General features: G+C 37.9%; 4 protein-coding genes across 9 annotated transcripts in view; 3 read left to right on the top strand and 1 right to left on the bottom strand.

Annotated features, from left to right (window-relative positions):
• Nucleotides 1–3,038, top strand: part of gen1 (GEN1 structure-specific endonuclease) — a 9,313-nt gene extending 6,275 nt beyond the window's left edge. For 2 of the 3 annotated variants that reach the window (XM_039660523.2, XM_089126825.1), the window contains exon 14: nt 447–1,198. In XM_039660523.2, the coding sequence (XP_039516457.2) occupies nt 447–1,120 (674 nt within the window). In that variant the 3' untranslated portion in view covers nt 1,121–1,198. Of the gene's footprint in view, nt 1–446; nt 1,199–3,001 lie in introns of those variants that run through there. The other variant, XM_089126824.1, reaches the window with a different exon arrangement.
• Nucleotides 3,011–4,245, top strand: msgn1 (mesogenin 1). The gene has a single exon (XM_039660533.2). It carries the CDS (start codon nt 3,011–3,013, stop codon nt 3,434–3,436), a length of 426 nt encoding a protein of 141 aa, XP_039516467.1. The 3' UTR covers nt 3,437–4,245.
• A 1,153-nt stretch (nt 4,246–5,398) lies between these two features.
• Nucleotides 5,399–13,913, top strand: LOC120470869 (uncharacterized). 4 transcript variants are annotated; one of them, XM_089126725.1, is made up of 7 exons: nt 5,436–5,629; nt 6,463–6,587; nt 6,718–6,815; nt 7,325–7,480; nt 7,986–8,135; nt 8,646–8,765; nt 9,500–10,841. In XM_089126725.1, exons 3-7 carry the CDS (start codon nt 6,718–6,720, stop codon nt 9,588–9,590), a joined length of 615 nt encoding a protein of 204 aa, XP_088982851.1. In that variant the 5' UTR covers nt 5,436–5,629; nt 6,463–6,587; the 3' UTR covers nt 9,591–10,841. The 4 variants fall into 4 exon arrangements, with proteins under 4 accessions (XP_039516465.2, XP_039516463.2, XP_088982851.1 ...); XM_039660530.2 differs by having other exon boundaries at nt 6,440–6,587; XM_039660531.2 differs by lacking the exons at nt 6,463–6,587; nt 9,500–10,841 and adding an exon at nt 12,016–13,913 and having other exon boundaries at nt 5,399–5,629.
• Nucleotides 13,914–14,088: 175 nt separating this feature from the next.
• Nucleotides 14,089–15,855, bottom strand: mrps10 (mitochondrial ribosomal protein S10). The gene is made up of 7 exons (XM_039660532.2): nt 15,724–15,855; nt 15,612–15,637; nt 15,493–15,520; nt 15,256–15,389; nt 15,046–15,154; nt 14,489–14,578; nt 14,089–14,397 (listed from the first exon to the last, which is right to left on the bottom strand). The coding sequence occupies exons 1-7, from the start codon at nt 15,778–15,780 to the stop codon at nt 14,335–14,337; spliced, it is 507 nt and encodes a 168-aa protein (XP_039516466.2). The 5' UTR covers nt 15,781–15,855; the 3' UTR covers nt 14,089–14,334.
• Nucleotides 15,856–16,126: the final 271 nt, after the last annotated feature.

Here is a 16,126-nt window from a genome sequence, read left to right as displayed (position 1 = left end):
ATGTAATGTTTCAAAAAAATGTTTCACTTAGTTTCAACATTTCTAATTTTCATTTAGTTTAAGTTGAAGTATGAGAATTACTGAAATTAAAACGGCATTTTGATGATTATGGCTTACAGATATGAAAACCTGTTCACAATAATCTAATGTTGAATTTGGGGTTTTCATATCTATAATCCATAATCATCAAAATGATGACAAATAAAGGCTAGAAATATCTCACTTTGCATGTAATGAGTCTATATTAGTTTCAGCTTTTAAGTTGAATTACTGGAATATATCATTTTTGCAGTTTCACCTGTAGATATTTTGTAATTAAAAGCATCAAGATTTTTAAATTGTTTCATAGCATATAAAGTACAATTTCTTGACCGTAAAATATTCATAGCCAAGCATAACTACAACCAACCTGTGCGTGATTTTGATGTGTGTGTGTGTGTGTGCAGAAAAGAAGCCGAAAGCGAAGCAAGAGAAGCCGGCTGATTCCCATGATGCCGTGTCGGATCTGTTTGCTCAGATGTGTCTTCAGACGGACACTGATCCAGATGCCGGACTTACCCAGAAACCACCACAACCTGAGATCCAGCGCTCTCCGCCTTCCCAGAATTCCCCTTCCGAGTCGGCTCTGATTGGCCAGCTGCATCTCAGCACTATCGACTGGGACTCTTCCTCGTTCACGGCCTCTCCTGACCCGAGATCTGCGGAAGACTCGACTCGCTCTCTCAAAGAGCGGATCATGATGAAGATCAGTCCCGAACCGCTCCGTTCAGTCCCATCAGCGCCGTCTGCAAACCCAAAGCAGAATCCCCCCGGCAAACCTGCAGAGAAGGTGTGTAAGACGAGTGTGTGTGACAGCGACGCGGAGAACCGACCCGGATCACCGAAGCCCCGAAGCAAAGCCAAGGTCAAATCCGTCAAAATCACCCACAAATCCATCAATATAACCCATAAATCATCCACTGATGACCAGATGAAGATTAAAACCCCAGAGAAGGAGTGGCTGAGACCGGCAAGCCTTATCCAGGTGCATCATGGGACGCTTGATTCGGAGGATTCGGACGCTTCGGTGGACAGCCCTCGCCCGCTGGCTGAGAGACTGAAGATGAGATTCGCTAAGTGAGTGATGAAGCACAAGTGACACTGGGAATAATGTTTAACATTTCAATTTGGGAATAAATGTGTGTTTATTTCAATTATATATGCCTTTATTCATTTATTTTAACTTTATTTTGATTTTCTGCACATAATCAAAATACATCACACAATTACAGATATTATTTTGAATATCACATTTGTATGTTTATAGTATTTAGCAAGTATAATAATTCCATTTTAGGACTAAAACAGAACAAGGTTAAAGTTAAGAAATATTAAAAAGGAGATATACAATCATGGATCTGTCATGTGATTCAAATGCATGAATTCAAAATAATGAAAAGAGAAATCTGTGTATATTTATTCATTGTAGTTTGGGTTAATATTCAGTCATTCCCTATTAAATGAAAGTGTGTTGTTGCAATAGACACATTATTGAGAAGCACAGATTGCCGTAAAGTGCAAGACCTCCTCTTGTCTGAGGAACATCAGGATGAAGTCACAGTGTGGTCCTAATCAGGGCATAAACGCCTGCACTTCCTCAGGCCTTGATCATGAGTGACAGGTGTCACACCTTCCCAGACATGAAAGATCTGACAGCTGCGACACACACACACACGTCAGACATCAGCGCTCGTCAGTAAAATTCATCAAGGAGTTACACATGGGGGAATTCAGAAATCATTCAAGAATGTGTTTTAATAGCCTTAAACTTTTAAGAGTGAAAAAAAAACATTTAATTTAATAATAAATATTAATTAAAATAAATGTTAAAAATTACATATATATATATATATATATTAGCTTTAAATGTTTTTTTTCTATTTCTCTTTTTATTACCCTCAATCAGAAAATACTGTCAACATAAAGAAAAAAAACATTTCACCTTTTTTTATGAATAAAACATAAAATCGGGCAATTATATAAGAAACAAACCCCTCAGTGAACACCCTCTCTCTCTCTATATATATATATGAAGAGTTCAGATGCAAAAGCCTCTAAATGCCATTTGAAATTTTCTTCTTTAATTATGATTTTTATCAAACTTGTATATTTAAGTTCAGTAATTTTACTTAAATAACAATTAATAGGTAATTATTATTGCCATTTAAGTGAAATTACTGAACTTAAATATACAAGCTTGATAAAAATGGTCATTCTAGAAGAAAATTTCAAATGGCACTTAGAGGCTTTTGCATCTGAACTCTTCATATATATATATATATATATATAAATAAAATGTAAAAATTTAGAAAACTTCATTTTATTTCAGTTATTTGCAAAGCTAATTTCCATTTAGTTCACGTTGAAGTACTTTTAACTTTCTTCTCATAATTCTTATCTCATAATAGTTCAAATCAAGAAAGCCTTCTTTGCATTTATTATTTTCCATTAATATTTACCATTTATTATAATAATGAATGACTGTCCCCAACACTGCAGTCATTACCATCAAGCCAAGTATTTAATAGAAAAAAAATATTTTAACATATATATATATATATATATATATATATATATATATATATATATCACAATCTAAAAAACTCACAAGGCCATGATAAGATGAGAGGTTTTATTTTTCACGATGTGTATGTGGAAGTGTCTGAAAATGTAAATGTAAAGTGCGCATCTGTGAAGTGTGTGTGATTCTCTGAGCTTTTGCGCGCGTCTGGTCGCATCGGTCTGCTAAGTGCCGCCGTGTCGACTTAAAAACTCATTTCCCACAAAAGGGGAATCTAATTATTTTCTTTTCACTTACACATTATCCGCCAACATCGCCTTATTCGCACCCGGGTGTCAAGAAGCGCGCGCGTCCCTCAGTCTTCTGCGCATGCGCGCGTCTCTCTTTGAACCTCGCGCTCGTAAAGTTCTCGGGGTATAAAAGAGACGTTTTGTCACACAGGATAGATAGATGGATAAGCTGAACGAAGACATGGCTCGGATCGATGTCGATGTGTACACGGCTAAAGTTTTGTCTCATTGGGGTTGGAGCAGAGAAGAAGAGGACCGAGCGTTTGGCGACTCTTGCAGCGCGTCCTCGCCGGAGTCCGCGTGCTCGTCCCCGGACGCGCGCTCCAGCAATAGCGGAGGATGCGAGTCGCAACTGAAGCCCAAAGTGAAGATGAGCGTGAAAAGGAGAATGAAGGCTAGCGAACGGGAGAAGCTGCGCATGCGCAGTCTGGCGGAGGCTCTTCACCAGCTCCGGGATTACCTGCCGCCGGTGTACAGTAGGAGAGGACAACCGTTAACCAAGATACAAACCCTCAAATATACCATTCAGTACATTAAAGAACTCTCCAGCATCCTCGACCAGCAATCTGCGCATGCGCGGCGCTGACGGGACCAACGGTCGACGACGGCTCTCTGTGTTGTGTTTGATCTGGTCAGTCGTCAAACACATGATCAGCGTTAAACCTCAGTGGTGCGGCTTGTAGTTTGTCAAGCAACAGCTTCAAAATTGTTAGATTTGAAGGAGCTTTTCACACAAACAAAATGTGTCATATTACTGGACACTAGCCAGACCGATAAACCAACATAGACCGGAAGTTACCTTCGGGCCAGACGCGTAACCGTGGCAACGCGCGTGGGTTTGATGAAACCGTCTTTATAGAACCTTTTGTGCAATGGAAAGATTCTGGATGTTAATTTTTTCGTGGAATCGCCCAGCTATCAGGGAATGTTCCCACAACTTTCACTTTTCACTGTTGAGATGATTTTCATGATGTTTTTTGACCTGAATAACGTTCTCTTAAAGGGCCAGTGCACGCAAAAATGAAAATTCTTTAATATGTTATTTGTATTCGACGAATGTTCTAAGAATGTCTTAAGGGTTATGAAAATGTGATTATAACGTTTTTAAACTACGCAATTGAAAACGTTTTAGAAATTTTGCAAATCATGAATCAATCTTTCCATAATTTTTTTTTTTTTTTTTTTTTAGAACATACATTTGTTAGCTGGTTATGGATGCCGATACAGAATCTTTATTTTTTTGATTTTAGGTTGCTTTTGTACAGATTTTGTTTGTTTGCTTATCCACTCATGTTTTACTGATGTAAATATTTCTTGCTGATGCTTGAGTGGAATATTGATGTCTAATAGTAAATATAAATTGCGGAATAAACATCTTGTTTGTGTTGATGTAAACTGTTTTTTGTACTTCATGTCAAGATAAAATTGGATTTGAAACCAAAACGATCAAATATGGGTGACTTTTATTTATATATATATATATAATTTTATTAAGAAATCCAAAAAATTAAATAAGATGGCATTCAATTTACAGACAACTTACTCAATAACAAACACTTGGACACAATAAGATAAGTAAAAATAAAGAAATATACAAATAAATAAATGTTTTTGGCAGGGCTTTTCGACATTGTGCCTAATAGGTCTTCAAGACTACAAAAGGGAGAAATAAAAAAGATCTACATTTGTGGATTAAAAATGTTTAGCAATAAAACCTATTTTTTATTGCATAACAGAACAATAACAACATACACATACAGAGGATCACAATGTATTCAGCTATCCTCTATTACGTTCATAATAGCATAAAAACAGAATAAACAATAAAAACAAATAAAATAAAAAAATATATATACAGGGGATAATTTACAAAAAAAATCCAAAAAGAAAATAAAATTCTATACATCCGTTTTGCTTTTTTATTTCTTACTTCTTTTAAGGCCTCAAAATAATGCTTGAGTTCAGTTTTAAATACTATAATGTTAGGTTTATTATTAGTCCATTTCTGTTTGTGGTATTTTACATACATGATTATAAGTTAATCACCAAATTTTGTTCCAAACACTTACTTTTATATAACAAAATTATATCTTTACCAGATAGTCGAATCTTTGCAATATTAGATGTTCAATATCAATCCAAAACAATTGGGTAAATACACATTCAAAAAATAAGACACATTCAAGTCTACTTCTCTCACTGGGTAAATCAAATGAATAACTTTATATGTAACTTCTTTAACTTTATTGGTTAGACGGTATTTACAGACCTCTTCCATTCAATCTAGTTAAATATATCGAGTTCCAAAAAGGTTTGCATTTAGACAATAATGTAGTTCTACGTAATTTTTTAATACAAAATTTATCAAATTTTATATCTATAATTTTCACACCATTAATACTTAAACGATTAGTATATAATGGGATAGACTCAGAAGATATACTGCCTGATAAAAGTTGAATAATGCCACAATAAAAATAGCAATAAAACCTGTTTACGCACAACAGCGATTATCATGACGTATTTCTTGCGACAGGAGTCCTGGCCAATCACAGCGCGCCTGCGTACGGTGTGGGCGTGGCCTCGCGGTACAATGACGCTCTGACAAAGAGAATCAGCTCTCGATGTGACGGTGCGGCGCGGGCCGCCATTTCAAAGCCGAATAAACGCGCGAGTTTTCTTGATTTAATAGACGGATGCTTTTTTTTTTTTAGATTACAGTGCATAACACTTTATATTTTTAAGGCTCGTTGTTTTGAAGAGCTCTCAATCTCATAAGGTAAGTCACGGAGGAGGCGCTGTGAGCTCGAAATAGAGCGTGTGAGTGTTTAATGTCGGTGAGGCGAGCCGTTAAATCACACATTCGCCTTCGTTAATTCTATTGAATTACTTCTGTTGTTAGCATTTAGCTAGCTGTAAACATGTGAGAGTTCATTGTTTATTTGTGTTTTCGGCTGATGATTTCGTTCAGCTGTGATTATGGCGACAGAGGGACTTTTTAAGCCTACAGTAACGTTAAATCTCTGAATGTGTGAAATTAATGAATTAAGAGCTTGTTAATCGTAGTAAAATCATCAAATTTATGTTATTTTTTTGTGGGCCTAAACATACTATCAGTGACAATAATCCTTATATTCATGTATAATAACATCATAAACTCCGAGTAAATACATGATTTTATATCATCCTTTAAATTCAATATATTCAATATAATAATTTACATAGAAATATTAAAATTGATCATATTGATGATGTAATCGTGCACTCAGAGGTGTATGCAAATTCTTATCCAATAAATGCTCTCTGCTTTGAGAAACCCCTCTTACCAATATCAGGTGGCAATTCAAGGTGTAAATTAAAGCCTAATTAAGATATAAATATATTTGATATACCCTGCCTCAAATTCCCGAAATTTCACGAGGACTACGATGAGCCATGAAATGTTAAAATTAATTTATATCTCATGTTTTCTCTCATGCATCGTTTCCATTAGCAAAATCTTCTGCAGTTTTTTAGAGATGCTTCATTTTACAGTTGTGCGTTCACACTATTAATACACGACTTGTGCCCTGAAATCCCCGTGGCCCAGATCAGCTGCTTATATCCCAGCAGGCTGTGCGATGACGGAGGAGGTTCTGGCATGTTAAGCTCGTCGTGTGGCGTCCATGTGCTTGCCGAGGCGAGAGGCATAAGGAAAACATTTGACATTGGCGCTTGAATCTGGATTTGGGTCAAAGGTGAAGGTTTTAGGACTAGTCTTAAGGCAGATGTTATATGTTCATAGTGTTTGCTGCTGAAAATGCTATTGTATGCGACTGACCAGCATCAATTCTCAGCGTACGCTTAAAAAGCACCAATATTTTCCAGATGGATGCCGAAGCGGAGCAGGTGGAGGAGACGACAGAAGTGATGGAGGCCACAGAAACGCCCTCGCAAGAGGAGCCGTCGTCTGACAACAAGTTCAGGTAGGTCACATGACCTAAGCTTCAACTGTCATTGGTTATTCACATCCACCTGTTTTTATGCACATTTTTGAGATGACGCATATAAAAAAGCTGGATGGAAATGTAAAATATGATTGGATAACTGGAGTAACCAGCAGACCAATGACATGGCAGCGTCTCATGGTTTGGTGTTTCTGAAAAGTCGAAGTCTGTGATCAGATTTGGTTTAATTCCCTCCAGAAGCGTCTCACGCGAGTGTGTTCCCGAACGCCAGAGAACACGACAGCGTTTATTGTGTTTCGTCTGACGCTCTGTGACACACTCGTTTATGATGGAGGGAAAAACCTGAAACTGTTATTACTGTTATTCCACACTAATTTCACAGGAAGTGATTTTGATCTCGTTTCATGATTGATGGACTGAATAATGAGTTTTTAGAGAATGTGTCTCATTTGATGAAGGTGGTTCCTGAGTATTACTGTGAAAAGCAGTTGTGTGTTAATGTGTGGTTTGGTTCTGGTTATTTGCAGGGGTCGTGGGATGAAGTTTCGTGGCAGAGGTGGCCGGATGGGCCGTGGGATTCGTGGGGGACGTGGGATGATGATGATGATGAAAGGCTTCAGACCCCCGGGTCACATGAGAGGAAGAGGGCGCGACGGGTTTACCAATGGATTTGGACCCTTGAGGTTCTGCTGAACTGTTCTTCAGTCTTTCCTTAAAGGGATAGTTCACTCAAAAATGAAAATTAGCCCATGATTTACTCACCCTGAAGCCATCCTAGGTGTGTATGTCTTTCTTCTTGTGAATGGCCACGTTTTGAATTCCATAAAAGGGCATCTATCCATGATAAGTGCATCTATTAGTGATAAAAGTGCATCTGTCCATCATAAAAGTGCTCAACAGGCTCTGATGTGGTTAATAAAGCCTTATGAAGTGAAGCGATGCGTTTGTTTAAGAAAAATATTCATATTTAAACTCATCAACTAAAATAACTAGCTTCCGGATGACGCCTATCCGCATCGATTTACTACGGCCACTAAATAGTCATTTATATGAAGAAAGTCATGTACACCTAGCATGGCTTGAGGGTGAGTAAATCATGGGCTAATTCTCATTATTGGGTGAACTATCCCTTTAAAGAATTGTAGTGAACCTGTTTATGTAAAAGCACGTTTCCTCTGTGTGTTGCAGGAGAGGCATGGGAAGGACGTGGCCGTATCCAGACATGCGTGGCCGTCGAGGTCGAGGCGGGCCGATGGGAATGAACTTGGGTCCGCCGCCGCCACCGCCGCCTCCACCTCATCACATGCACATGAGAGGACCTCCACCACACATGCACAGGTGTCCGCATCACTCCGGCAAACACCGGGACTGCATTCAAGCCTTTATTTTAGAACCGTGTCTAAAATAAAATCATCGCGTCACGGCTGGTCAGGCCTAAAACTCTGATTAACATGGAAATGTATATTTCCCCATATCATATATATATATATATATATATATATAGCCCTTTTCAGTTAGTAAACATAGTAAAGTTTTATTTGGGCGGAGCAATCGTCTCTTCTAGTTCATTTATAGCATCAAACGTCAGGACACGTTTATCAAGTTCAAATCCTTCAACGTTAATCTACTCGCTCTCCTGATGGCTTTGTCGGACAGATATGGTGGATTATGATTGGTCCGATTGCCTGTCAATCAAACTGTGATGTCAATTGTGGCACATAAAGGGTCTCTTTTGTAGCCGGTCTCTAGTGGCCGTTCGATGAACTGCAGTTTTATGTCACTTCCGTGTTTGGATTGAAGAGAGACTGGATGGTTTGTGCTTGGTGTAAATTGTGTGTTTGTTTTCAGGCACGGCCCGCCTCCCCCTCCCCCCCCACCGGGACACCCGGCCTTCAGAGGACGGCCCCCACATCCGAGGGGGCGGGGCATGATGCCGCCCGGTCCGCCCCGTTTCTTCCACCCCAGAGGGTAAGAACACACTCATCCGCTCTCACTTTAGGGGCTTTCGCACCGGGTAGTTCAAGGATCGAGCCTCCAGGGTGTTTCCCGAGGACTAATGGTTCTGGTTGGGTTCGCAGCGCCTGCAGGAACTCTGGAGGGACGTGAGACGCGAACACCAGAACACACCGCGCTCGCATTCTCCTGTTCATCAGTTAACGTTCTGTCTAACAGCATTATTAGATTAAACTGTTATATAGAAAGTTTCTCTTGATGTTCTCCTCAGTGTAAAGGTTTAGAGCTTCATCTCTCCCTGTTTCCGTGTTCGTAGAGTTAGTGTGTGGAGTAAATGTATAGGCTGTAATCTGTCTTTTTTTTTTAAATGGCGGGTGCTGGTGTTTTGCGTGCGTTCGGGCAGTCAGCGAACACTACCGTCACGGATAGCTCCTATAGCGCTGGTTTAGAAGTAGGAGGAAAATCGTTCATGCGGTGCGAGCAAACACGCCAATAGTTGTAGGAACCATGAAAAGCTTCCTCCAGTGCGAAAGCCCCTTTTCTCAAACACACACACACATGCGAAGAAGAGTCTCTTCGGGCGTGACAGTGCAGACCACGGCTAAAATTAAAAATACATAGTGCATGACACCCTGTTTTTCTTGAATTCTGTGTTTTTTAAATAACGCATTTGCAAAAAAATGACGAGTCTCGGCGCCTCTTGAGCGCAGCAGGCCAATCAAAATGTGTGATTTTATCCTTTCATGCAGTTACCACAACGGATCGGCCCCTCCTCTGCCCCACCCGCCTCCAGGCAGGGGCCAGCGCTGGCCGGGGCCCCCTGGTGGCCGGAAGTTTTAACGCAACTAAAATCTGTAGCGTTAATGTCCACCGCTCAGACTCATTTCTGTCCGAACAGACTCGCAGGTCCTTTTACTGTAACAAACACGCTACCTTTTTATTTTTTTTTATATATGTTACTTCATTGGAGGAAAAAATCACGAAAAACATTTATAGGGATAGTTCACCCAAAAATGAGAATTAGCCCATGATTTACTCGACCTCACTTTCTTCTTTCGGACGAACACTATCGTAGTTATATTAAGAAATGCCCTGGCTCTTCCAAGCTTTGGAATGGGATTAAATGTGGTTTTGGAAGGTCATCAAAGTGCGTCTATCCATGATAAAAGTGCATCTATTCATGATACAAGTGCATCTATCCATATAGATGCACTTTTATGATGGGTAGATGCATTTTGATGGATTTCCAATAACAAAAACCCATTGACTCCCATTATAAAGCTCGGAAGAGTCGGGGCATTTCTTAACATAACTCCCGATAGTGTTGGTCTGAAAGAAGTCAGTCATACACACCTTCGAGTAAATCATGGGCTAATTGTCATTTTTGGGTGAACTATCCCTTTAAAAGCACTCTCACTCTGAGGAAGAGAAGGACACAACATGTTCTTAAGTTGATTTAAATGAAGTGTTTTTACTCCCTAAGTGTTGTGTATAGTCAGCGTGGTGCTATTCCTGTGAGCCTTAAACAATCCTGTTCCTTTACTCCAAGAGAACGAGTGAGACTTTAGAGAGCGAGAAGGACGACTTACTCCTCAAGCTTGTGTCGTTGATATTTCTGTACTCCTTGGACGTCTCAAATATGGCATTTACCAAGCAGATCCCTCAATATGTTCATCTTCATGTGTAGTGCTCATGAATTAATAATGATTTAATATCATAAATGTGCAGCTACGTAAGTCAAGTGAGAATATTGCTGTTAAAGTATTCATGTTTCTTTTTTTTTTTGGTTGAATGATTGTTAAAATCACAAATACATGGATTCGTTTTTAACATGACAGTAGAGTAGCGCTACGATTTATACTTCTTCTTTAAATAAATATTTCCTTGCTTTTCTATTTTAAGGCCAAGTATTTGATTCAAAATAGTAAAAAGTAAAGCTAAATCCCCTCTCTGTGTTGAGTTTTGAAGTGTTATGGCACATTCACGTATTGTAACTGATAAAGTCATGTGGATTTGTGAATGTAAATTGAACAGATAACAGCTTTTGACTTAGTTTTGACAAACAAAACAATAAAGTTAAGATAAAATGACCTCTCTTTTTTATTGTTCATTTGAACCAAAAGCTGAATGTCCATTAATGTAATGCATTTTTTTAAAGTACTGATCATTTCCAAAGCCAAATGGACAGCAATGTAAAGATTTTTACACTATGATGTGTTTATATATATATTTACATCATTGCAGAAATGCATAATAAAGCACATTGTTTTATAATTGAGTTAAAGTTACATTTGAAATGCACTGAATTAAAGTTGCATAGAGGGCTGAAACTCGAGCACAGGCCGGATGTCCAAGGATGTGTGCATGAAATAAATGTACTTTTATTATTCAGCACTTTAGACTCTTTCTAAAAGTAAAGTCCGATCACCATCACGCTGTAGAGCATGCCAGTGAGTTAATAGCACTAAACAGACGAAAGTTTGGAGACACTCGATGTCTTTTATGTGTTTGAAACAGTGGGGATGAAAACGGCTCTTTTAAACCCCATTAAAGAGGAACTTCATGATTTATTATTCAGTTATGTAAAGAAATTAATGTAAAGGTCACAAAAAATACTTTATCTCATATGCATGTGATTAATAACCCTGTGAGAAGACATTAAATTTAGATTCAATTAAGCCATGAAAAACAAGAATTTAAAGGGACAGTGCACCCATATAATTGGTATATAGTTTCTTTGTTTTGTTGAAGATTATGCAGAATTGTACCTATTTACTTCCCTATTATTTTTCTTCCTCCATTCTATGGATACCAGTAATTGTGTGTTCATCAAAATACCTTTTTGGACCCCATTGACTTCCATAGTATGGAGAAAATACAATGGAAATCTGGTTACCAACATTATTATTCTTCCTCTTCTTCAGAGAAAGAAACTCACACAGGTTGAGAACAACTTTAGTCGGTGCGTCCAAACTTTTGCCTTGTGTGAGGCCGTTAACATAACGAATAATGTGGATCATTTGATGCGAGAACGTGATTCTGATTAATCCGCTTTATTACACCTAATATCTCTGTTGCATTCAACATGAATTCGGCAGATAATCTAACGACTGTTCGTGACTCGTGTGTGAGTGTTGGACAGTGAGATGTGATGAAGAAGGTGATTGGCTGTCGGTGAATGACTCCTTCCGGAAGTGTCAGAATGGCGCGCGTCGAGCAGCAAACGTGTTCTGTGTGTTCCTCTGACTCTTCTTGTCTCCTGAAGGGGTGAGACACCCTTCTGGAAGCATCCGGACACTCGTACGAGGACCATCCTGTCTGTCACTCAACTCCTGCAAGCCCCGCCCCCACGGTGAGAAGCCCCGCCCCCTCATAACCACAGTGAGTTTGTCTCTCTCTCTCAATCTCTCTCTCTCTCTCTCAATCGCTCTCTCTCAAATTCAAAATTGCTTTCTTGGCATGACTGTAAATAATACAATATTCCAAAAGCTTCTAAAATACATCGAATAATAATTAAAAACATCAAAATAATAGACTAAAAACATTATCACATAACTTAAATTGGTAAGACTTTGCTAATATTAGTGAACATGAACTCAGTATGAACAATAGCTCTACAGCATTTATTCATCTTAGTCAATATTAATGTCAACATTTACTAATACATGATTAGATTGAAAGGTTGTGCTTGTTAACATTAGTTAAACATCATGAACTCAGACAGTGTCAGATGTGTTGCTCATGGTTAGTTCATACATTAACTAAGAAAACTTATTGATGAATGTTTCTGGTCAGCTTTTAAGTTTTGTAGATGAATCCCAGTGTCACTGAACATTATTTCCACATTTGTGACGTGTTTATTCATCTTCGTTAGTGTTAGTAAAAATACTTTCCAAGTCCATTAAAAAAACATGGTAAGACTTTACAATAAGCTAACATTACTCAATTAATCTGAATAAAGCAATATATTCTTACAGCTCATTATTATTATTAAATTAAAATGTTCGTGTTGAAGTCACTGTGCGTCAGTGTATACAGATATGATTTTAGGAATGCATTAATAAAGGATTAATAAAGTTATGTTCATGTTAACGAATTATTGTAAAGTGTTATTTTAACAAATACATCTTTAGATTTAAATAATGTATTAGTAAATGTTGAAAGAAAATAAAGAAACGCTTTATAAATGTTTTTCATTGTAAAGAACCATATTGTGTTTTTACATAAATATGAACGTTATCATTTCTTTATTAAACTTCATAAAAGTCATTGTGAAGTGTTTGTGTATAACGCATTATTTAATAGGAACCAAAGTTAAAATAAATGATTATAATATTTGCAGATTCCTTCACATCTGAAACTGGATGTTTTTAATGCAAACAATTATTTAATGACAAACAGTGCATAATTAATGCTTTATAATACATGATATATAACGGCATAAATGTACGTGTTAAATAGTGTTTTACAGCAGATACTAAAGGAAAAGCACAATCTCATTTGCATTATTCAGTTTCAAAGCAGCTTTACAGAGATAAATAATGCAACAAAGTTTGTTTCCTTCAAAACATGCGGAAAAATGATTCCCAATATGATTAAAGGATTCTCCAGAGGGTTTAGCCACGATCTGACCAACATCCAATTATGTGTCATTTATCATTTTTACAGGGATGAACTGCTGCCATAAACTATATTGAAGGAATATGAACTTCCTGCAACTCCTGAATATAATAGTGTTTTCCTCCAGATGTAAATGTTTCAGTGGTTTACTTCTGTATGATGAATGTGTCTGACTCTCGCTGTTCTGTGTTCATGATCTCTGTATGAGCGAGCGAGCGAACAGTGAATCATTCCACTGTTTTGATTCAGACGAAAGAGTCATTTGGTTTGCGCTGCAGGACCGGTGAGTAAAATCTCATCTGAACTACACAACACACACACACACAATCTTTCATCTAGATTTACAGTTCATGTTTCTCAGATGCTGATGTCACTTCCTCTTGCATTAAAGGGATGTTTCTGCAAACTGGTCTTGGTGTTTTTAATTGTCGACTCATGATTGTGGGAAAGTTTACTGATTTATTGAGAAAGTGAAGCACAAATGCACACTTCAGATGTCTATATACTCCAGATACAATCGTCTCTTTTTTGACAGTATTAACTTAAGAAACAAACTAGAGCTGATCAACAATTAACCGCATCCAGTGTTTACATGATGTGTGTGTACCAAGTAATTATTTTGTATTTATATGAAAAATGTGTTATTTATAAATATACAGTATATACATGCAAATGTTTCTTAAATATATACAAAATCATTATACACCACAAACACATATTGTGTAAACAAACGTTTATTTTGGATGTGATTAATCGTTGCCCAGCACTAACAATAAATAACAGATGGAAAAATACATCATAACCATGTTGAGAGAGAAGGTTAGCTGGTGTCTACAGGACAACACTGAAATAAAAAAGGAAATACACTTATGGTACACAGTTAAATTGTTCAAATATATGTATTTTGACATAATATGCAGCATCAGTGTTCAATCAGAGAATCGCGTGAGTCTCCGCTCGTTCCTCATTGGTTGTGTTCGTCCCACAGTGGCTTCTGGATGTGCTCCGGGATCTTCTCAATCGCAGTCTATCGAGAACGAGACACGCTGTATCAGCTCACACACATTTGTAATATGGCACTGGTCTGTTTGTACAGTGTGTGTGTGTGATGTCGTTACCTTGGTGATCTCCATGGCGACGCCCTCCGGCAGATTACGCTGGATATACTCCAGATAAACCCGCGCGCTTGATCCCGTTATTCCTGAAATCTGCAAGTCACAAAGATGTTGAAATGACCCGGCATTGGAAGAGTAGAGATTTTTTTTTTATTATTATATTATTATTATACACATACACACGTACAAATAAACCCTAACTTAATATATAGCCTGTATGTAATAAAAAAAATTATACACACACACACACGTGTTACATATATATAACAGTGTCTGTGTGTGTGTATATATATATATATATACTTACACACACTTATAATTTTGTATAAAATTATTTTTATATATATTTCATGTATATCACAGTCATATAATAAATATAAAATTATATATATAATAATATTTTTTATATATATTATAGCCTGTAAATGCAAATTTTATAAATATAATCCCATCACTGAAAACTTTCTAATGAACATACGATTCTTTTTAAGTTACGCTCAAGGAAAGAGTGTGTTGTGTGTGTGTGAACACACTCGGGTCGGTACAGAAGTGCGGTTCACCTGGATGAGCCGCCGGTGTGTCCTCATCTCGTACTGGGCTCTGTGCTTCTTGAAGATGTGAACGGACTTCAGCAGGGTGAGCTTATCGATGTGTTTGGGCGGCTCGAACCTGGACACAGGACAACACGTCCAGCCCTCGCTTCAACAGCATCATATATATATATATATATATATATATAATATAAATGAGTTCAGCTCGGTAATACTCACACTTTCTCCAGGGTGAGTCCGAGCTCTCGAGCGGCCAGAGTCGCGAAAAACTCATAACTGTCCAGAACTGACCTATCGTGACCTTTGACCTCCACTGACAGCCTCTGATAGAGAGTGTCTGGCTCCTCTGACACCTGTCAATCAAATATACATGCTTACACATTCACATGCCACAAACACTGAACTTCGACTTAAATCACACTCATATCAAACATTAGGCGAATTACAGTTACTCACGACAGGAGACGGCGATGTGTTGATCAACCTGAAACAAACAAACATTTATGCCACTAAATTATGTTTAATTTCTATACAATGGGGTGTAACTCTTTAAAAGAGATGAGTGTGAAACTGACCGTGTTTGACGCTGTGCTGCGACAGCCTGTGACACAGAACAAAGAAGAGTAAACAACTGCGCTCATGTAGTAACAAAGAGACAGATAACCCGTGTGAGAGAGTCCGCAGTACCTGTAAGAAGTGTCTGTTGATGGTCTTTGACAGGACACTCGCCATGGAAGCCGCCATGTTTTCTGCCTCGACGGGGGAAGGAAGTGACGTCAAAACACGGACGCGGGAAAGGGTGCCCCTAAAGTCAGGGAATAGATTAGACACTTTTACAAACAAACTAAAACACTTGATTAAAAACTAGTTCATGTATTTTATTACGTGTAATGATTTATTGTGACAGATTAACTAAATCGCTAAAACACTTTATTGACAATTAGTTTATTTCAATTTTCAACCCACATAATTAATTTTCATTGATAATGAACATGAACATTTTGATTACAATCACATTGAAAACACCGAAATAAATAAAAGAAAAATAAGTTTAGGTTTTGTAGCATGCTCCCTGATCAATGTTAGATGA

The sequence above is a fragment of the Pimephales promelas genome, chromosome 24 (assembly GCF_988280905.1).
Source record: "Pimephales promelas chromosome 24, fPimPro1.hap1.1, whole genome shotgun sequence".
Taxonomy (NCBI): domain Eukaryota; kingdom Metazoa; phylum Chordata; class Actinopteri; order Cypriniformes; family Leuciscidae; genus Pimephales; species Pimephales promelas.
This window is presented reverse-complemented; position numbering and strand designations above follow the sequence as displayed.

Excerpts from the sequence above, each read along its gene's own strand:
- LOC120470869 (XM_039660531.2), top strand. The coding sequence starts at position 6,718 with ATGGATGCCGAAGCGGAGCAGGTGGAGGAGACGACAGAAGTGATGGAG. Across the intron at positions 6,816-7,324 it reads TCGTCTGACAACAAGTTCAG|GGGTCGTGGGATGAAGTTTC; the intron begins GTAGGTCACATG and ends GGTTATTTGCAG. Across the intron at positions 8,766-12,015 it reads CGTTTCTTCCACCCCAGAGG|GGGTGAGACACCCTTCTGGA; the intron begins GTAAGAACACAC and ends TGTCTCCTGAAG.
- mrps10 (XM_039660532.2), bottom strand. The coding sequence starts at position 15,780 with ATGGCGGCTTCCATGGCGAGTGTCCTGTCAAAGACCATCAACAGACAC. Across the intron at positions 15,521-15,611 it reads GCAGCACAGCGTCAAACACG|GTTGATCAACACATCGCCGT; the intron begins GTCAGTTTCACA and ends TGTTTGTTTCAG. Across the intron at positions 14,579-15,045 it reads CACACCGGCGGCTCATCCAG|ATTTCAGGAATAACGGGATC; the intron begins GTGAACCGCACT and ends TGTGACTTGCAG.
- msgn1 (XM_039660533.2), top strand. The coding sequence starts at position 3,011 with ATGGATAAGCTGAACGAAGACATGGCTCGGATCGATGTCGATGTGTAC.